At 37.3% G+C, this 22,748-nt stretch overlaps 1 protein-coding gene across 26 annotated transcripts in view; it reads right to left on the bottom strand.

Moving 5' to 3' along the window:
* The window catches only part of PTK2 (protein tyrosine kinase 2), a 404,029-nt gene that overhangs the window by 85,295 nt on the left and 295,986 nt on the right, over positions 1-22,748 (bottom strand). For 19 of the 26 annotated variants that reach the window (XR_013178148.1, XM_077166685.1, XM_077166687.1 and 16 more), the window contains 4 exons: positions 18,520-18,576; positions 17,220-17,240; positions 15,989-16,086; positions 1,020-1,104 (listed from right to left, as the gene is read on the bottom strand). Coding sequence is in view for 25 of the 26 variants with exons in the window: in XM_077166685.1 (XP_077022800.1) it covers positions 1,020-1,104; positions 15,989-16,086; positions 17,220-17,240; positions 18,520-18,576 (261 nt within the window). In the remaining variant the exon portion in view is untranslated. Of the gene's footprint in view, positions 1-1,019; positions 1,105-15,988; positions 16,087-17,219; positions 17,241-18,030; positions 18,466-18,519; positions 18,577-19,596; positions 22,719-22,748 lie in introns of those variants that run through there. The other 7 variants (XM_077166677.1, XM_077166680.1, XM_077166695.1 and 4 more) reach the window with 5 other exon arrangements.

Raw genomic sequence — 22,748 nt, 5'->3', positions numbered from 1 at the left:
GATGCAGTTACTATATGTACTCTATGACATTAATTTATTGGGCTGCTGGGTGGGTAAGTATTTGCTAAAATGGAAGGCATTCATTCAATGCAAGCTTAACAAAGGACACCAGATCTCGTTCATACAGCAAGTGGCTATTAAGTGCTTTCTGGGTGCTGGGCCTGGGCAGAGAGCAGTGAGCAGAAGACATGGCCTTGTCCATGGAGCTCACAGTCTTGAGAACAAATGAACAATGATGAATTGTAAGTCAGTTATATTTAATTAAAAATACTTAGGGAAAAAAAAAAAAAGAATATGGTGTGACAAAAAACGAGGAGAGAGCTTCTTCAAATGTAGTGGTTAGAGAAGGCTCTTCTCCAAGGAGGCGACGTTTAAGCTGTGACTTGGAGGGTGGGAAGGAACAGGTGTGGGAAAGGAGGGAAAAGAGCACCTTGGTCTGGAGGCAGGTAGGGAAGAGCTTGATGTATGTAAGATGGACAAAATCCTTGCTCTCCCAAAGATTACAAGCAGGAGGAGATAAGACCTGTTCATATTCAACTCATCTAAGGCCTGTCATAGGTGCATGATCCAAGAGCCCGAGAAATGTAGGTAGGGGAAATCATTCCTAACAAGCTACTGGGGAAAGCACCAGAGATGGTCTTTCTGGTGAGTTCTTCTGATGTGGTGGCAGAGCTAGGGTGCAGTCCATCCTCCTTCCCCAAGCTGTGAGCTCCATCAGGGCAGGGCTGGGATCATTTACACATCTGTACCAATTCTAGTGCAAACCTATATACTAGAATAAGGAGCCGAAGTACAAAAGGAAAGGAAATCAATCTACCTTTAACATCCCAAACATCAGAGTTTACCTGGAAAAATATGTAGTTACGTGTCTGTACAAATACAGACACTGATTGTGCAAGACAATAAATGTAACTGTCTCATAATAGTCAAAACATTGTTTTTCCTACTTCTTCAAAGACAGCTTGGATTTCAAAGATATAAAGCCAAACAGAGTTCCACAGAAATTTCTAGAAACTTACAGGCTTCTTGAAGAAATTTCTCTCTCACGCTGTCCGAAGTACAGTTTTTACATGTTTTAATTGCAACGGCCAAAGCTGGATTCTCCTGTGTTAGGGAAATTACAGAATCACACAAACATGCAAAAAGAGATTCTCCATATTAACCAATGGACACATTCTCAAAAAGCTGTTTGTTTTGCAACTATGTGGATTCTGAATCAGACAGAATCAGAGTTATAAAATCTTAATAGTGAGAGAGCAGTTAGAATATTATGCATATAATCCCAAGAAAAAATGCTGATTCAAGTAAACTGTCACAGGCAATTCATAGGCCCAGAGGCCTCAGGTTAAGTGTTATTTTTTTTTTTTTTAACATTCTGCCCATTGGTCTTCAAAGGGCCTTCACCATTCTGACAGCCAGCCTTCAAACACACTCTAGGTGTGTTCAAATTCTCAGAACTGGCACTTCAAACTGAAGTTTATACGTACTGACAAAATAAAAGACCTAGAATTGATTCTCAACCAGGTCAAATGGTTCTTACCAGAAACACACACTGCCCTTTAAACCCCAGATGCATGTGGCTACAGCAGCACCAGGTAAAAAGCGGGGTGGTGACCTGTAAGGTGGTCACCTGCTGACTGTGGTCAAAGTATCACTCTGGCAAGCAGCCACGGCAAGGCTTTCTGGATGAAATACCAGTGAGACAGAGGGACAGGGGCTGGTCAACGCGGACACAGGCATGGAGCCTTGGAGCTCCGGGAGCCATTTTCCACTCCAGGTTCCCATTATATATTCACTCATTCACAACACAAACATTTATTGAGAATCTATTATGTGCCAGGCAATTTCTAGATGCTTGGGATAAACCACTGAACAAAAGGCAGTGATCCCTGCTCTTGCTGAGCTGTGGAGAAGACACAGTAAACATAACAAATGAATAAATTATATAATCTATTAGAAGGTAACAGTGCTACAGAAAAAAAGAAAAAGATCAGGAGACAGGAGGGGGTGGTGTCTGCTGTACTGAGAGCAGATCTGGAGTGCTCAAGGAATGGTGAAGGGGCTGGTAGAGTTTTAAAACAAATACTCTGGCTGTGGTACTGAGAAATGACTTCAGGCAGGCAAGACAGGAGCAGGGAGCTCCAGTGAGCAGCTGTCACAGTAACTTGGGGAATAGAGGATGGTGGCCCTGATGAAGGTGGTAGCAGAGGAGGTGGTGGGAAGGGGTCAGATTCTGGCTCAACTCTAAAGGTGGAAGCAGTGTGACTTCCATGGATTGGATGTGGGAAAAAAGAGGAACTGAGGTTTCTGGCCTGAGAAATTGGAAAGGAGGGAGAGGAGGATCAGGAATTCAGCTTTGGACATAGGCTTGAAATGTCAACAGCCAAATCCCATGGGTGGAGCAGGGAGAAGACTGCAGACTTGCAAGGTCAAGAAAGAAGCCTAGGCTACAGATTTGGAAGTAGACAACAACGGATGGGATTTAAAGCCACAGAACTGGATGAAATCACCAGGAACAAACACAGAGATCAACACAGTAAGGGAGGGGAGAATAAAATAGCAAAGCAGACAAGGAAGGGTTCACCAGCAAGGTAAGAGAAAAACCAAGAAAATGTGCTGTCTTGGAAACCAAAAAGCTTCCTCTCTTCTTAAAAGAGTTCAACAGATAGAGCTTAAGAAATAAAAGAAATAAGAGGCCATCTCTAGATAGTCAACAGATATTATGGATGATTCTGACTAGCAATTGTATATGCTTATCTCACCCTTGGCTTTATGTTGCCTTTGCCTCATGCACCTATTGATCTTATTTTTCCATATTGTATACTTGTGTAAAGTGCCTCATTCTGTTAAGAACAAGGAAGAAAAGGAGAAAAAGAGGGAAGGAGAAAAAAGTACAGAGAATATGGGTAATGTGTAGGTTAACTAATGCTGAATTGTGTTGCAGTTACACTGTTGCCATTTTTTGACTCCTTTCTAAGGGTCTTTTCCAAGCCTACTTGCTCCCTTTCTCTCCAGAGAATCTAAGCTGGGATAAGCTGAAATGTGGATGAAATCAACCAGGCAGTAGTAGCTCAGAAGGGAGAAGAGAAAACTACTAGGTGTGTGTTGTGCTACTCTTTTTCTCACTCCTATTGCATCCCTCTTTCTTTAGGAGTGGCCAGATGGCTTCAACATCAGACAGCTTGAAGGGAATTCAGCAGTTTGGCCCAATGGGGACTATGGTAGTTAGATTCAGTTGTCAACTTGGCCAGGTGAAGGCACCTAGTTCTGTTGCTCATTACATCTCCAGTCAGCTAGGAGGTGTGCCTGCTGCAATGAATGATGTTTGATTTAATTGGCTGGTGCTTAAATGAGAGAGCTCAACATAGCACAGCCCAAGCAGCTTAGCATACCTCATCTTAGCACTCGTAGCTCAGCCCAGGCCTTTGGAGATGCAGAAAGGAATAACCCCAGGGAAAGTTGTTGGAACCCAGAGGCCTGAAGAGAAGGCCAGCAGAGACCGTCCTGTGCCTTCCCATGTAAGAAAGAACCTCAGTTGAAAGTTACCTGCCTTTCCTCTGAAGAACTAATGAAATAAATCCCCTTTTATCAAAAGCCAATCCATCTCTGATGTGTTGCATTCCGGCAGCTAGCAAACTAGAACAGGGACTGTCTGATAAATCTCTCTATGCTTCAGTTTTCTTAACAGCTTTTGGTTTTGGACATTTCTATTCTTTGTTTAAATTACCTCATTTGGCTTATGCTATACCATACCATTCTTCAGGACCAGCTGCAAGGCAGTGCCCTGGATATCTGTATTCCTGAGGCATTCATAGAGGCTGAACGTAAGCTTGGCAAGGCCTCAGGAGTGAATGTGGCAAGGAGCTAAGGTAAGTGGCCTGTAGTGACAGCAGCTGGTAACACAGTCCTGTTTTGAGCAACAGCAACTGTTTCTGAGCCTGGGGTGGAACTGCACTGAGTGGACTGGGTTCCAAAATGATGGTGCCCATATTAGTGATGATGAAGCCAGACTGCATAAACTTCCTCAGAAGGGTTCTTGCTACTTAACTGTGAAAAGCCATTTATAAACATTCCACAGGCAGGGAAGGTTCGAATTTGAGGAGATAAATCACGATATTACACCTTATCTTCTTGAGGCTGGAACATCTTGGGGTTCAGTCCTTTGGCTAAGTCTCTTTGAAGTTATTCTACCCAGTGCCCAGAGACTTAGGTCCCTTTTAGATGCTGAGACCCAAATGCTTATTTCTAGCCTTGATTTCTTTCAGCCAGATTCATAAATCCATTCTACTTACACTCCTTTACAACCAGGATGTGGAAAAGTTGTCAACTTTATATGACCAAACAAAATTCCTGATATTCCGCTATCCATTCTGTCTCTTTCCTAATCTTCTCCATCTCACTTAAAGAAATACTATTTGGGTGGGTCAAGGTGGCTCAGCAGGCAGAGTTCTTGCCTGCCACGCTGGAGACTCAGTTCGATTTCTGGCGCTTGCCCATGCTAAAAAAAAGAAATACTATTCACATAGGTGTCAAGGAAAACAATGTGGAAGCTCTTTCTGATTCTTCTATTTCCTTCAGCCCCTATATTCACCAATTCAGGAGAAAGTCCTATTGTTCCTACCTACAGTTTGCATCTAGATCTGACAGCCCCACTCTGTCCACTATCCCTGCATACTCACTAACTACACCCACCCTGGGTGGGGTGGCCATTGTGCTTTGCTCCAGTTCTACAACAACATCTACCTGTGCCTCTCCACGTGCCTCCAATTTCCACACAGCAGTCAGAGAGATGTTTGTAAAATGTTAACAAGATCATCTCATTATTGTGCTCAGAACCCTGAAAATGCTTCCCTTCCCTATACCATCCATAGACTGTAGCTTCCCTGTGCATTCTGCCTGTCTAGAATGTTCCTCCCAGATATGCCCTTGTTCAGAGAGGCCTTCCCTGATCATCCTGACTCCAGTGGGGCCTTTCATGCACTTACCTGCCTTTCTTCATAACCTTAGCACAATCTGTAAGGACACTACATCCTCAAATTCATTATTTACACCACTGTCACTCTGCATATTATGTGGTCATTACTATTATTTACATTATCACTGTCTGCTTTCTTTCACTAAAATTTCAGTTTCAAGAGAACAGGGATCCTTTCTGCACAAAAAAATTCCCATTAGAATAGTACCTGGTTCATGGTATATGATCAATAAACATTAGCAGAATGAATGAATGTCATCAATATCTTTCAAATGTAGATGCTCCTTTATAGATTAAGTGTCGCAGATTTTAAAAATGCATTGAAATAGTATTTATTTATTTCAGGTATCACACTAAATGTGCATAAGATGATTTCAGGAAACAAAATATTGCCAACCACAGAAATATAAAAGGTAAAATTACTGTAACACAGATTTGGGGGACTATAATCCCTTTCTTAACCCCTGGGGGAAGCATGTGCCCATGTCAGGTGCCTCAAGACAAGTTTTCAGGTGGAGTTGGTAATCTGGTCTCTTGAGAATAGGGTTGCTGGTTTTGCTCACAGGGTCACTGGCTCACCTGGAAAGAGCATAGAATGCCTGTATACTAAGGCCTGGGTTTAGGGCCTTCTTAGGATCATGAATCATGAACCATCTTTATTTTCTAGAACCACTTTGCTCTGGTTTACTCTTATTTTCCTTAAGTAAACTGTAAATTTCTTTAGGCTCGAGACCATGAAATCTCTCTAAATATAAGGCAGGCCACATGTAATAGATATACAAAAAGTATTTGCAGATTGAGATCCCTTAAAAATGACATAAAATGCTGATTTTATAGAAGACCTGAGTAATAACAATAAAAAGATCTCTAGATCACAAAACTCATCAGTCCTGTCACCTGATATTCATGTTTTTAAATTTTTGCGTCCCCACCACCCCAAAAACAGCACCTGCCACATGGTAAACAATCACTAAATAATTGCTGAAAGAATTAATTGTATCTCAAATAAAGTAACTAATGGCAGGCCCTTGGTCTTAAATTGTACATTCTGAATTATATTCTGAGCAACTATTGAGAATTCTTAATAAAATGCCATTGGTGCGCCCTAGAGGAGAGCACACCAGGGCTCCGCCCCCCCAGACCTGTGCATCTGCATAACTTTATCCTCTCCACCACTGGACACCCACGCTTACAGGTACCAGCATAGCATCCCCAACCTGCACCTATACCTGTGCTGCAATGCATCACCGCACTGTTGTACCCCACCCCATGCCCTGCATCCAGGTCCACATTCATCCTGCAAATACAAGGCTTTAGTCTACTGAAGGAAATCAACTTCAAATGTAAATCATCAAGATATTTATATGCCACAAAAACAACATAAGATCACAAAGCACATGATGGAGACAGATGTAGCACAGCCTAACAACAAATTAAAAACACCAGAGAAGACACAAACATTGGAAAAATTAATCAAAGTTGTTTATATAACTCTACTAAATAAAATAAATGGGATGATTAATGACATAAGGAAGACCAAGATGAAACTAGAAGAGTATAAAGAGGAATTCGAAAGAATAGATAGAAAAATAGCAGGTATCACAGAATTTAAAGATGCTGTAGACCAAATAAAAACCACACTAGAGACATACAACAGCAAATCTGAAGAGGCCGAAGAAAGAATAAGTGAACTAGAGGACAAGACAACTGATTTTGAACACTCAAAACAGCAAATGGCAAAAAAGATGGAAAAATTTGAATTGGATCTCAGGGAAATGATGGACAAAACAAAGTGCACAAATATAAGAATCACTGGTGTCCCAGAAGGAGAACAGAAGGGTAAAGGGCTAAGAATATTAGTGGAAGATATAAGGGGGGGAAACTTTCCAACCCTTATAAAGGACATAAATACGCAAATCAAAGAATACCAACAAACTCCAAATAGAATAAATCTAAATAGGCCTTCCCCAAGACACAAACTAATCAGTCTGTCAAATGTTGAAGAGAAGAGGAAAATCCTGAAAGCAGCAAGAAGAAAACAATCTATGACATATAAGTGAAACCATGTAAGACTGAGTTCAGACTACTCAACAGGTACTATGGAGGCAAGAAAGTAGTAGTATGATATATTTAAGATTCTGAAAGAGAAAGACTCCAGCCAAGAATTCTGTACCCAAATTGTCCTTCAAAACTGAGGGAGAGATTAAAATTTTCATGGACAAACAAATCCTGAAAAAAATCTGTCAACAAGAGACTGGCCCTACAAGAAATGCTAAAGGCAGTTCTACCAGTTGAAAAAAAAAAAAGACAGGAAAGGGAGGTCTGGAGGAGGGCACAGAATTGAAGAGTACATAGATATGACAAATAAAATCCAAAAGATAAGATGGTGGATTCAAGAAATGCCTTTTCGGTAGTAACTCTGAATATAAATGGACCAAATTTACCAATTAAAAGATACAGACTGGCAGAATGGATTAAGAAATATAATACAGCTATATGTTGCTTACAAGAGACTCATCTTAGACACAAGGATACAAATAGATTGAAAGCAAAAGAATGAAAAATGATGTTCCACGAAAGTTGTAACCAAAGGAAAGCAGGAGTAGCTATACTAACATTGGACAAAACAGACTTTAAAGACATCATAAGAGGCAAAGAAGGACACTATATATTAATAAAAGTGACAATTCACCAAGAAGAAATAACATTCATAAATGTTTATGCTCCCAATCAAGGAGCTCCAAATTACATGAGACAGACATTGGCAAAACTGAAGGGAGTGACAGATGTTTCAACAATAATAGTAGGAGACTTCAATACACCACTCTCCTCTAAAGACAGAACAATCAGACAGAAGATCAATAAGGAAATAGAGAAGTTAAACAACTTGATAAATGAATTAGACCTAACAGACATATATAGGCCACTGCACTCCAAAACACTAGGATATACATTCTTCTCAAATGCTATGGAACATTCTCCAGAATAGATCATATAACAGGTCTCTATAAATTTTAAAACATTGAAATTATTCAAAGCACTTTCTCTGATCACAATGGAATGAAGTTGGATATCAATAACTAGCAAAGAATGAGAGCTTTCATAAATATATGGAGATTAAATAATACACTCTTTATCAGTGGGTCAAAGAAGAAATCGCTAGAGAAATCAGTAGCTATCTGGAGATGAATGAAAACAAGAATACAACATATCAGAATTTACGGATGCGGCAAAGGCTGTGCTGAGAGGGAAATTTAGTGACCTAAATGCCTATATTAAAAAACAAGAGCAAAAAAAACAAGGTACTTAACTGCTCACCTGGAGGAACTTGAGAAAGAAGAGCAAACTAACCCCAAAGCAAATAGAAGAAGAGAAATAACAAGATTAAAGCAGAGTCAAATGAATGGCAGAACAACAGAACAACAGAAAGGATCAATAAAACCAAAAATTGGTTCTTTGAGAACATCTTAAAACTGATGGGCCACTAGCAAGACTAACAAAGAAAAAAAGAGAGAGGATGGAAATGAACAAAATCAGAAATGAGAAGGGGTGCATTACCACAGACCCTGAAGAAATAAAAGAAATCATAAAAGGATACTATGAACAACTATATGCCAACAAACTGGACAACTTAGATGAAATGGACAAATTCCTGGAAACACAAAAACAAGCTACACTGACTGAGGAGGAAAGAAAATCTCAACAAACCAAACACAAGTAAAGAGATTCAATCAGTCATCAAAAATCTTCCCACACAAAAAAAGCCTAGGACCAGACAGCTTCACAAGGAAATTTTATCAAACATTCCAGAAAGAATCCAAAAATTCCAAAAAAAAATGAGAAAAAAGGAACACTAACTAACTCATTTTATGAAGTTAATATCATCTTAATACCAAAACCAGGTAAAGATGCTATAAAACAAGAAAACCATAGGCCAATCTCCCTAATGAACACAGATGCAAAAATTCTCAACAAAATACTAGCAAATCGAATCCAACAACACATTAAGAGAATTATACACCACAACTAAGAAGGGTTTATACCAAGAATGCAAGGATGATTCAACACAAGAAAATCATTTAATGTAATACAGTACATTAACAAACTGAAAGGGAAGAATCACATGATCACCTCGATTGACAAAAAAGCATTAGAAAAAATTCGACAACCTTTTCTGATAAAAACACTTCAAAAGATAGGAATCAAAGATAACTTCCTCAATATGATAGAGGGCATATACGAAAACCAACAGACAGCACTGTACTTAATGGATTGAAAAACTGAAAGCTTTCCCCCAAGATCAGGAACGAGACAAGGATGCCCTCTGTCACCACTGTTACTCAACATTTGTACTAGAAGTTCTAGCTAGAACAATCAGGCAGGACAAAGAAATAAAAGGCATTCAAATTGGAAAGGAAGAAGTAAAACTTTCATTATTTGCAGATGACAACATGATACTATACTTAGAAAATCCTGAGAAATCTATAACAAAGTTATGTGAGCTAATAAACAAATTCAGCAAGGTGGGCAGGATATAAAATTAACATGCAAAAATCAGTAACGTTTCTATACACAAGCAATGACCTAACTGAGGAGTCAGTTAAGGAAAAAATTCCACTCAAAACAGCAACTAAAAGAATCAAGTACTAGGCTACAGTGGCCCATCAGGCAGAGTTCTCGCCTGCCATCCCGGAAGCCCAGGTTCGATTCCCGGTGCCTGCCCATGCAAGGAGAAAAAAAAAAAAAAATCAAGTACGTAGGGATGAACTTAACTAGGGACGTAAAGGACTTGTACACAGAAAACTACATAACATTGCTAAAAGAAATCAAAGAAGATCTAAATAGGTGGAAAGACATTCCTTGCTCATGGATAGGAAAGTTAAATATAGCTAAGATGTCAATTCTAACCAAATTAGTCTACAGATTCAATGCAGTACCAATCAAAATTCCAACAACCTACTTTAAAGATGTGGAAAAGCTAGTTACAAAATTCACCTGGGAGGGAAAGATGCCCCAAATAGTTAAAAGCATGTTAAAAAAGAAGAATAAAGTAGGAGGATTAACACTTCCTGACTTTAAAACTTATTATAAAGCCACAGTGATCAAAACAACATGGTACTGGCACTAAGACAGAAGTACTGACCAATGGAATCGAATCAAGAGTGCAGAAATAGACCATCAAATCTATGTTCAATTGATTTTTGACAAGTCCCCCAAATCCACTGAACTGGGACAAAACAGTCTTTTCAATAAATGGGCATGAGAGAACTGGCATGGGAGCAGCCAAAAGAATGAAAGGAGTGTAAGGACACTCACCTTACACCCTATACAAAAATGAACTCAAAGTGGATCAAACACCCAAATGTAAGAACTAGCACCATAAAGCTTCTAGAAGAAAATATAGGGAAACATCTTCAAGACCTAGTAATAGGAGGTAGATATCTAAACTTTACACCCAACGCACAAGCAACAAAAGAAAAAATAGATAAATGGGAACTCCTCAAAATCAAATGCTTCTGCACCTCAAAAGACTTTGTCAAAAAGGTGAAGAGGCAGCCAACTCGATGGGAGAAAATATTTGGAAATCACACATTGGACAAAGGTTTGATATCCTGTATACATAAAGAATCATACAACTCAACAACAAAAGAACAAATAAACCAATTATAAAATGGGCTAAAGAAATGAATAAGCATTTTTTTTACATAGTAATTTTTTTTTCACAGCCAGTGGTTAACTTCACTTGCTAACAGGAACAGATCTTTTTTTTTCTCTTACATGGGCAGGCACCAGGAATCGAACCCGAGTCCTCTGGCATGGCAGGAGAGCATTCTTGCCTACTGAGCCACTGTGGCCTGCCTGAATAAGCATTTTTTGAAGAGCAAATATAGATGGCTCAAAAGCACATGAAGAAATACTCATTTTCATTAGCTATAAGGGAAATGCAGATTAAGACTATAATGAGATACCACCTCACACTTATAAGAACGGCTGCTGTTAAACAAACAGGAAACTAGAAATGTTGGAGAGGATGTAGAGAAATTGGGACACTTAAGGACTGCTGGTGGAAATGCATAACGGTACAGCTGCTATGGAAGACAATATGGCAGTTCCTTAGGAAATATTGAGTTGCCCTAAGACCCAGCAATAGCACTACTTGGTATATGTCCAAAAGGGCTGAAAGCCATGACACAAACAGACATTTGAACACTGATGTCACAGCTGCATTATGCATAATCATCAAAAGATGGAAACAATTCAAATGTCCATCAACAGATGAGTGAACGAAATGATGTCCTGAAGCATATGACAAGATGGATGGTCAAAAGGATATATACTGTATGACTCCACTTTTATGACCATGGTAAAGGTAAAATCAAGGGCTTATCATACAGAATATAGAGGACTTGGAGATACACAGAAGCTAGAGATGGGTGACTCGTTAACTAATGAATGAGGTTGAACTCAAATGTAAGGGAATAGATAAAACTGAAGGCAGTTCACTAGTGAGTCTATAAGTAATATCACCATATTGAAGATGAACATGATTGAAAGGGGATGTATAGACCTATGTGTCCCACTGTTTATCACTAGAAAAATAAGTTATTGTAAGAACTATTTCAAAAGGATGATTTGTGTACAGAGTGTTTAGGTCCAGGGTACAGGGGGAAAAACTGCTATTGCATGCTATAGGCTATGTTTTACAGGAAAATATCAGCAATGCCACAGCAACAGCAGGGGTAAATAATGGGTGGATGAACAAGAGTTAAGGAGAGGTTTAGATTTCCTATTTTGTGAGGGTGTGTTTATTGGTTATCTTTCTCTTGGGAACAATGAAATTATCTAAAATTGAGAGTGTTGGAGGACTGTGGACTTTGGGCATTACACATCATGCCTAATGAATGCAGGTGACTGAAGGATGCACCAGCTGAGAAGTAGACTGGTGAACGATGGTGTAAACATATGACCAAATATTGTGCTGCTACTAAAAGGAACAAAGTCATGAGGCGTGTAACGATGTGAATGAACCTGTGGGACATCTGGTGAGGCAAAAATAAGCCAGAAATGAAAGAACAATTATTGCATGGTCTCCTTTAGAAAATGCTTATACAAAAACAGGGGCCTAGAATGTAAACTCTTATAGCAGACACATTTACTCCAGAGTGGTAATTATTATTTCTGGATTCTGAGAGGCTGTTTTATATATGTATAACCTGATATTTAGCGATAAGAATGAGGTCGATCAGGTCAGGACTAAGGCAATTCAAAACACAGGGGTAAGGAAGACATTGTCTATATTTTAGAACCACACCTACTCTTTGAGACCAAAGGAAGAAAGGTTTATTTTCCAGAACCTAAATTTTCTATAGCACATAATCTAACTCAACCTGTCTGCACAGCTCAGTTGACAACTGAAACACAGGGAGCCCAGAATAAGAATGAGGGCCTTTAATCCTGTATAGCTTAAGGTAATAACCGGATACATCCTAGAACATATTAAGCAGATAATCAGTAAGTATTGGCAAAGTCCCTTGAGGGATGGAGAAAAAACATGGAACTATTAAACTCTACAATCAGGGAATCCCTGATACCATGTCAAACATTAGGCACACCCAAGTCAATAGGCTAAGCCCTTGATCTTGAGACTTACTCTTGTGAAGCTTACGTAAGTAGTGGAGAAGCTTAGCCTACCTATAGGTATACCTAGGAGTTACTTTTGGAGGACCTCTTTTGTTGTTCAAATGTGACCTCACTCTCTCTAAGCCCAACTCTGCAAGTAAAATCATTGCCCTCCCCCGAACGTGGGATGAAAGTCTCACTGGTGGCATAGGAGATGACTTCCAGGGATGAGTCTCGCCCTGGCACCATGGGATCAACAATGCCATCATGACCAAAAGGGGGGAAAGAAGTGCAACTAATAAAGTATCACTGGCTGAGAAAGTTCAAACAGAGCTGAGAGATTACTCTGGAGGTCACTCGTGTGCAAGCTTTAGTTAGACATTGCTACTCATCATAACTTGCCAAACCCCAACCAAAACCATTCCAGCCAGTCCTGAAGAACACAGAGGGTAATGTATAAGATTCTACAAAGGTTCCATGCACTAGGATAACTTTCCAGAAACCTACAACCTCCAGATGGGTCCCTGGACCAGATAAGTTCTGAAATCTAGAGAGTCCAGCCTCTCCAAAACATCAGCTAGTTCCATCTCCCTATCCCATATTACTGACAGCCCCTTCCAACATGAAAAAGTTAGAATGGCCATAGCCCAAATTATCCTAAAGAGTGTGACAGAAAGATCAAAGGTGATCGTGGAGTTATACAGAGAAGCATCAGGGCTTAACAAATGAATATGACTGTTGAATCACTATATTGATATTTCTTTCAGTCTCCAATATCTTAGAGCAGCTACAAGTAAAAAATCTAAAATTGTGGAATTGTTACCCATACCAAACTCTGAAATATGTTCTACAACTAATTGTTGTGCTTTGAAATTTATAGTTTTTTTGTATATATGGTATTTTTCACAAAAAAGAAAAAAAAAGTCGATTGTGATGATAAAAATATTTATTCCTTCTAGCTTCCTATGTTCTGGAGCAGCTAGAAGGAAAAATCTGAGATGATGGTATGGTAGCCCATGCCAAACACTGGGATCTGTCCTGTAACTGCTTGTTGAAGAGTGCTTTGAAAACTACTGCTTTTTTCTTTGCTTTGTGTATATATATATATTATATAATAAAAAAGTTAAAAAAATGTTATTTGATTTTATAGAACACTAAAAAGCATAATCTGGAAAAGGATTTATAACAGAATAAACAGATTTAAAATAGAACTTAAAGAAAAAGAGACTTCTTTGCACTGTAAAATTAGAATCACACTAAAAACAAATAATCAATTATACATAAAACCTATCAGGAGCACAGTCAACAAAACCTGTACCCTGGTATATTCTTGGGGGCTGGGATTCATTCAGTAAATATGTATTAACATTGCTTTCGGATATTTAAAAAATCATCCTCTTGTAGGTTCACAATAAACATGGATTACTTATTCTAAAAGTAAGCTAACTAAAGCCCACCAAGCCTGCCACGAGGTGTGTGACCTTGGTAAATGACTGAGTCTGGGTACTTTATAATGCTCAACTACAATTTTAGAGATGGAAGAAACCTCAGAGGCCACCTGGTTCAATTTCAATAATGTATAGTCAAGAAACCTCACTTTCTTTATGCCTCATGATCAGATAGAGCCAGGACTAAACTTTAGGCCTTTTGACTTTTTCTACTGCATTTTTGCCTCTAAGGAGCAAAGTTAAGAGAATTAAGATGATAAACAACACAGATATAGTAAAGAACAATAAAAAAAGGAGTAGCCTACAGCTTACAAAATGCAATATTATATAATTTTACATATGCATAATAATAAAGGACTTCAGAATGTAACTTTTTGCAGTCTCTGATTTATTTAATAGCACAGCGGTAATTATCTGTGGTCCCTGACACAAATCTTTTATCTTTTGGTTACAAAGGAAATGTTCAACATAATACTGGTGCATATGTAAAGAATATATATTAAAGAGGATGGACATGGAGTTACTGGGGGGAAAATGCCAGTCATTCCAAAGCCATTTCCAAAAGGAGGGGTACCAGAGAAGGTCGCCTACTTGTTATGATAGATTTTTTTGACCCATCTCTGTTTCCCTGTCCTCTTTATTCTAGTTAAAAAAAAGTTCCTTGAGCCATTATGTGTTATTCTTCTAAAATGTCATTTTAAAAATCACTGGTCTAATAAATAAGATATACAATAACAACTGTTGGCAGGATGTGGAGAATCTCAAATAATCATACATGGTGGTGAGAAGATACATAGTGCCACTGCTTTGGAAAACAGTTTGGTAGTTCCTCAAAAAATTAAACAAAGAGTAGCCTATGACCCATCAATTTGATCCTGGGTATAAAAACGAAGGGAACCGGTACATGGGTGATTTAGTGGTAGAATGCTAGCCTTCCATGTGGGGGGCCTGGGTTTGATTCCTGGACCATGAAACCCCCTCCCTAAATAATTAATTAAAAATAAATAAATAAATGAAAATCTAAGGAAATTATAAACATTTTCATACAAAAACTTGTACAAGAATGCTCATGGCTGCTTTATTCATAATAGCTGAAAGGTGGAAACAACCCAAACGTCCATCAACTGATGAACAGATACACAAAATGTGGCATATCCACACAATGAAATACTATTGAGCAACAAAAGAAATGAAGTACTGGTATATGCTACACCACGGATGAATTCTGAAAACATTATGCTAAGTGAAAGAAGGCAGTCACAAAAACCCACATATTGTAAATGATACCATTTATATGAAATGCCCAGAATAGGAAAAACTACAGAGAGAGAAAGTAGTTTAGTTGTTACCATGTGAGAATGGGGAGTGACTGCTAATGAGCATGAGGTTTAATTTCGGGGTGATAAAAATGTTCTAAAATTGATTGTGATGATGGTTGTATGTCTCAGTGAATATACTAAAAACCACTAAATTGTATATTTCAAAAGAGTAAATTTCATGGTATGAGAATTACATCTCAATAAACTGCTATTAAAAAATAGAAATAATTTATAAAAATCACTGGGTAAACTAAACTGGAGGGTAAACTGGGACAAATTAATTTTCCTTCATAAAAATGCAGGTAAACAGAATATTGGCTAACCTAACTGCTACCGACTTTGGCCATTTGATTTGTTAATTCAATCATTTATGAACTCCTTATTGATAACGCAGGCTGAAATTTTAAAACGAATAAAAGAAAAGATAGACTCAGCCCTTTGGGTGCTAATTTTGCATTTTGTAGTTTCAAAATACTCCAAATAAATTCACATGAATGATGAGCTTAATAAAAGACAGCTACATATACCTAGAAGAGCTAAGAATTCATGCAGATATAAACAAGAGGCAATTTAAACTTAAAACATACAAAAGTGGTTCAAATTTTTGGCAGTCTTAAAGGACTTACTGGACTCATGTAAACTCCTTGATGTACATCTCCAAATTGGCCTTCCCCGATACATCGTCCAAGTTCTATTCTTTCTCTTTGAATTTCATAATCCCTGGCTGTAAAACATGATCCAAACATTAAAGAAAACTTAAATACAATATTCCAAAAATACTTGGCACATTTTATTTCATTATCATCTATAAGTAAACATTTCATCTGTGGCACATCAATTTATAAGAATGTTTTAAATAGAGTGGAATTCTCTTAATTTTTAAGAAAAATTTAGGTAATAGTTTTAATTGAACTGCCATAACAATGAATTTTATTTATATATATTATAGTATATGTAATATATTTAACAACTATTTATAATAAAGTTAGATTTAGATGTCTGATTCATTTTACAGCTGTTTGATACTTTTTAAAATAATTGCTCCAATATTAAACTATATGCTTAATTAATAAGTGTAATTAGTTAAGATATTAATATATAAAGACTATAAAAACAGTTATTTAAAGCAATTATTTTACAAACGACTAAAGTCTGTAAATGCGGAGGCAATATCAAATCACTAATTTTGTCATGAGTAAATTGTTTTTAAATTTATGAGTTTTCCACTTTATTATAATCCTATCTCTGTATTATTCATTGAGCTAAAAGAGTTTAAAGAGGTAGTTTCTAAAAAAGAATTTCAAAACTGGATAATTTGCAGTCAAGGTTGGATATATTAGCATAATAAATTCTACGTATTTAATATTTTGAAGGTATTTTGCCTCAAATTAATATATTAAATTGTTGTGATTTATATAAGACCAATTATTTAGTAGGCTATTGGGGCACATGAAAAGAAAATACCCATTAGGAACAGGGAGACTGAAATCTAATTTAATCAACAACTTGGCATCTTGATTTTTTCAGTCAAGAAATGAGTCAAGAAACTCATCTCCATTAACTCAGATGGTACGTACTCCATTTGTGGAATCACCAGTGGAATAAATCAATAATCAAATATTTTAAATTTCTGTCTGGTTTATAAAATTACAAATCATACAGAAATTCAAACCAAAATTTAGGTGTTTATTTTCCTCTTTAAAAGCACTTTAGCTCATGATTCCATTGATTTAAGAGCATGAGTAAACCAATGACAAATAGTTTAAAAATAAAAGTTAACTGAAATGGAAACACCCCATATCATTCTGGAGGTTGCAATTGCAAGCAAACGCAGCTATTTTAAAGGAATCCTGTTACCTTCATCTATTCCATAGCTTTCTGTATCGCATTTGAGAGAGAAAAAAATTGAAGACCTTGCTTAGAAATAACTAAAAGCAATTAGGTTAATAACAACAAACGTGGAGAGTACATTTAAATACTATTTACTATTTACACTGTTAAACAATTGAAGCACAACTACGAATCAAAAGAGAGACTGAAACACAAATAAAAATTAAATATTTTCAAGTCAATCCAATGTTGGGTAAACAAGGCCTTTAAATTTCTATCTTAATATGGATATAAGTTAGCCATTCTGGACATTAACTGCTCAATTATGAATATTATAAACACATCTACAAAATTTTGGATTCTGTGCTGGAATGTACAAACAGCTAACCAAAAATTTAAGCCTAAATTTGCATTTTTTTCGAATTGTGGCTGTCTGTCAAAGTGTACGCACTTAAGTTTCAGCTTTGCGTCTGTTTTGAATCTCCCTCTAATATAGGAGCTCTTGAAAAGAGACCCAGGGACCATCCAAGATAATGCCTGCCTGAAAGGCAGAGGTTGTTCTTTATCTTGCTAAAGTTTCCTCAATGCATACAGTAAATCCAAATGAAGTATCTTTTGGAATATTTACACAGAGAGGTAATGCACCTGGAACATTTTTTTTAACAGTTACCTATAGCTCTGTTGCAATTAGGGCATTAGATGTTGAAATACCAAGGTTTTTGAAACTGTAAGGTGGATTCATAATTGGGTCTCTTTAAGAGAGAGGTCTAAATTTTATTAAGTGAACAAAATTTCAAGGGCTTATACAATTCAAGATCTGGGGACTATATATACTAACTTGAGATCTGGGACTTTGGATTCTCCTTGATCCACAAGCAGCACCTCACAGCAATGTGCAAGGCTGAGATTTACAGGCTGCAGGCAGGTCATGTTGTGTTGGGAGCTGCTGTGTTGGTTATGCAAGGGCAATAAAGCACAACAATTTCAACTGCAGGAAATGCAATTCTTTGACTCTGTGTGTATACATTTAACCTTTAAATAATTTTCCACAGGGATAAAATACTCTAAATAATAAAGATTGTATTATCATAGAATCAGAAAACAAGATTACATAGACCCTGGCACTAAACTGATTATAGATAATTGAGTAGACTACCCTAGAATGGGCACATATAATATAAAATTCTAAAGCTTAAAAAGAATATTTCTATTAAGTACTGAATGAGGTGTTAAAAACAGTTCCAAAAAGAGAATTACGTTTAAAACTTTTCAACGTGATCAAATATCTGCCAACTCCAAGCAAGAGCAAAATTAGACGCCTACTTACTTGAGGGCATGGTATAAGTATCTTCTTCATCTATGATTTCAGCATAGTCGTCTGTTTCTGTAGGAAAGGAAACATATGTGGGAAGTGGCTAAATATTTGACCTCCTGGCCTTCCATGTAATTTGAAAAGACAAATTGATCTGCCTAAGAATATGTTGAAATATTCTTAATCCACTTACTCAATTTTTGCTCCGGCATGAGTCATTTATGGAAATAAGTGACATCATTGTCCAATATGCTATAATACATACTTGTTTATCAGAGAACAAACAGGGCTAACACAGAAAGTTCTTGTAAAAAATGTAGATGCAAAACAACCATGTATATACTTCAAATTAGCCAATCTGTACTGACCACAGATTCCCCTACCAAAGACGTTTAAAACCACATTGTAGTTAACTAGGATTTCTTCAAACAAGACTGGTGTTGCCAAAATAAAACAGCTGATTTCAATAAAGTAATAATAAGACTCATCACACCAGTCTGACCTTTCTCTTTTAGAAAACAAATGGCAGGCCAATTTCTGAGATTAGTTGGGCTAATTTATTTCATTTTGGTCATGGCAGAAAGCAATCTAGGTGTCTTTTATAACTTTTTCACTCGGGTATTTGTAGAGTACACATTAATGTCAAAACCAGAAGAAATGAATAAGAACAAACAGCACATTAAAATGAGTTATTTTTAGAGATAATGCCAAGGAGTTCCAACAGTAATTCAGCAGTTTAAAAGATCCATCACCAGACTACTGAGAAATAGAAAAAAAAATCCATTTAAAAAGCATAAAACTCATCTGGATAATAATGACACTGAATAATCATTAATGTCTTGTCTATCTTTCTCTTTCTGGAAAGAAGAAAACCTTCAGTTGTCCCACGTGAAACAATTTTAACTGCTGGGCCATGCTTGTGCATCAATAAAAGAACATCAGAACTTTCTGACATATCATTTTCTATTTTGCAAATGTGAAAACTCCACCTGGCACCCATCAGAAAAACTAAAAGCTACAATTTCTTTTTTCTGTGCTTTCATTATTGCTTTGTTCAGAAATTAAAGAAACCACAGAAAATGGAGAATATACCTAGTTTCCAGTCACTGGGACACCAGCTCCTCACACGTTATGGCAATTGTTGAGAGCAAATCTAAGAGAAACTGGAAGAATTTGAATCTTCGTTTGTGATCTTTATTAAAAGTGGTTAAAGTAAAAAAAAAAAATTGGCTGGCAAAATGTCGATTCAATAAACCAATCCTCCTTAAGATGTAGCAACTGTAGATTATTCATAAATCCTGTATGACTGGGGGATAATCCATATTATCCTTACATGTTTATAAACAGTACTACTTATAGAATTAAAGGAAAATATGCAGGAAATAAATTTTAAATCTACCTTAAGCCTCACATTCTTTTACTTAGGTATTTCCTCCTCTCATCTTGCTTTTGGTGAATACCAAGAGCAGTAATTTGGACCCCATGAGTCTACAACTGTGCTTTTGTGTAAAAAGGCCTACCAGAGGACACTGGGATAAAACGTGGGACCGAGGGAGCTAAGGTACTTGTAACAAAAAAGACTAAGTGATTTAATTTAGGGTTCATTGTGCAGTGCAGTTCCATGGATTAAAAAAAAATTGTTACCATTTATGCAATCTAATATCTACCCTTTTAATTACGTTCAGATATACATTTCAGTGATGTTAATTATGCTCATAATGTTGTGGTTCCCTTGCCACCATTCATTACCAAAACATTTCCATCATTCCAAACAGGAATCCAGTACATTTAAGTCTTAACTTCCCATTCCCTATCCCCACCCCATCCCCTCTTCTGGTTTGAGTATTCTAATTATTTCAAATCAGTAAGCTCACACAATATTTGTTGTTTTTGTGGTTAAAAGTACAATTATAAAAATGTGCTGTGTCACATTATTGTAAGAATAATTAACAGAGATGGTGTGAGTGTGCTAGGATGGGAAAGTTTAGAGTCATGTATGTCACCAGAAGGAAAACTGGAGGTTAAAACATGGGAATCTATAACACGGTTGAATCTTGTGGTGGACAATGTCTGTGAATAACTGTACAAATCTAAAAAAGCTCTTTCACGGACTAAAGCAGATGTACAATACTACTATAAGGAGTTAATAATAGAGGGGTACACGGGGAACAATGTACCTTTGCAAACTATGGACTATCGTTAACAGTAATATTTTAATACTCTTCCGTCAACAGTAACAAATTACCACACCAACACTAATACAATGTTGGTCAATAATATGGGGGTGGGGTGGGGATAAGGAGTATGGGAGGATTAAGGTTTTCTTTTTTACTTTTATTTCTCTTCTGGAGTAATGAAAATGTTCTAAATTTGATCATGGGCTGTATGTACGATGGGGTGATGATACTGTGAACCAGCGATTGTATACTTCAGATGGTTACTGTGCTATGTGAATATATTTCAATAAAATTGCATTAAAAAATGTATTTTGATCACTTGTAACAAATGTTCCACACCAGTGCAAAGTGTTACTAATAGGATGGTATATGGGATTCCTATATTTTATACATGGTTGTTCTGTAAACCCACAACTTCTCTAATAAAGAAAAAAAGACTAACTGGGGATAAAATCTACTTTAATAGGTAAGACAATGGAAGCAACACAAAACTTACACAGTAGACTATGCCTATCATTTAACAAGCTCAATTTTATGGCACCTCCCCTTCCAAAACAAATTCACCTAAGGCTGAATTTCTGCCAACAAGAGATCCAGTACCCTTACTGCTTTCATTGATATAAAGCACATAACTTTAGAAGTAAAATACATTTGCTGATCCTGGCATGGCAGGGATTCGGGGAGTGAGAACTGCTCAGACTTCCTACCTCTGTTTTCCTTCCCCTCAGCTGCCCTGTTACCAAAATAGCTGAAAATTTTTTTTACCAACACCTATACCTGGTTATCATTTTTATGAAAGAGACATTTGGACTCACTGGCACCACAAAGTGTCACATGGCTGCAGGGGCTCACCCAAGCTCAGGCATATGCCCAAGTCTCCTTGCAGAAAAGGTGAGGAAAGGTATAAAAATGACAATGACAGCATCAGCAACAACCTCTTATCACGGACCTACTAAAGTGCTAAGGCTCATGTTGGCTCAGATCCAATTTTGGTTTCAGCCAAAATGTCACCCCTATTCAGAGACACCGAACCCCTCCCTGATGTAATGTTACCCTCCCTCTCCCATTATTTCAGTCCTTTCTTCACAGTACCCATGGCGATCTGATATTATTTTGACTCCTTGTTAACCAACTGTTAGCCTCTCCAGGATGTACTCCCCACTAGAGCAGAATCCTCATGTGTCTTGTCCACCATTATGTCCCCAACATCTGAAACAGCACGTGATACAGAGAAGGAGTTTAATATTTGTCAAATAAAAAGAATGAATGCATTGCGACAATATAGAGTGAGGTGGCAACTATGCACCCCCATGAAAAACCTGGGCAAAGAGGTTATGTAACCTGTGCCAGGCTGCAAATGTTCAGCAACCCACAGGACGAGACCCACACCACGCCCTAGGTTTAGTCCAGGACCTCCAGAAGTCACTCTACCTCTCTCTGCTCTAGCTGTGCCACATGTGCAAAATCAGACTTTCAAATATCCCATAGGGTTGTTGTAAGGATGACGGAATATGCATACGAAATTGAGACGTGGCCCCACACACAACAGATAGTGAAGAAATGGTAGCTTAGTTGCTGCTGTTTTTGCTTCTTCTGAGGACCTCTCTAAAGGTGAGCTGCAGGAGAGGGTCTGGGATTCCTATGCGCCAACACTTTCTTGGTTTGACTAGAGTAATAACTTCAAGCTTGCCTCATATTATCAAACACACAACAGAGATACCAACCAAGAAATAATCCTGAAAGAGTCTAAATAAAATGGCCACTATATATATCAGACCAGCATACTAAATTGATTTGAGAAAAATCAAGTCGCCTATATTTCAACTAACTCAACAGTCATAAGAAAGAGGCCGTAATTATTTTTACTGCGATATCTTCATGCACATACAGTCCATCCAAAGTATACAATCAATGGTTCATAACAACCTCACATAGTTGTATATTCATCATCATGATCATTTTTAGAACAATTCGTTGTTGAAGTTAAGTGAATTCAATAAAACCTCTGTATTGTGCATGATTTTTCTGTAAATCTACAATCTCTCTAGTAAAAAAAGATACAAGTTA

The sequence above is a fragment of the Tamandua tetradactyla genome, chromosome 6 (genome assembly GCF_023851605.1).
Source record: "Tamandua tetradactyla isolate mTamTet1 chromosome 6, mTamTet1.pri, whole genome shotgun sequence".
Taxonomy (NCBI): Eukaryota; Metazoa; Chordata; class Mammalia; order Pilosa; family Myrmecophagidae; genus Tamandua; species Tamandua tetradactyla.
The sequence above is the reverse complement of the archived record's forward strand: the minus strand, read 5'-3'. Positions and strand labels throughout refer to the sequence as shown.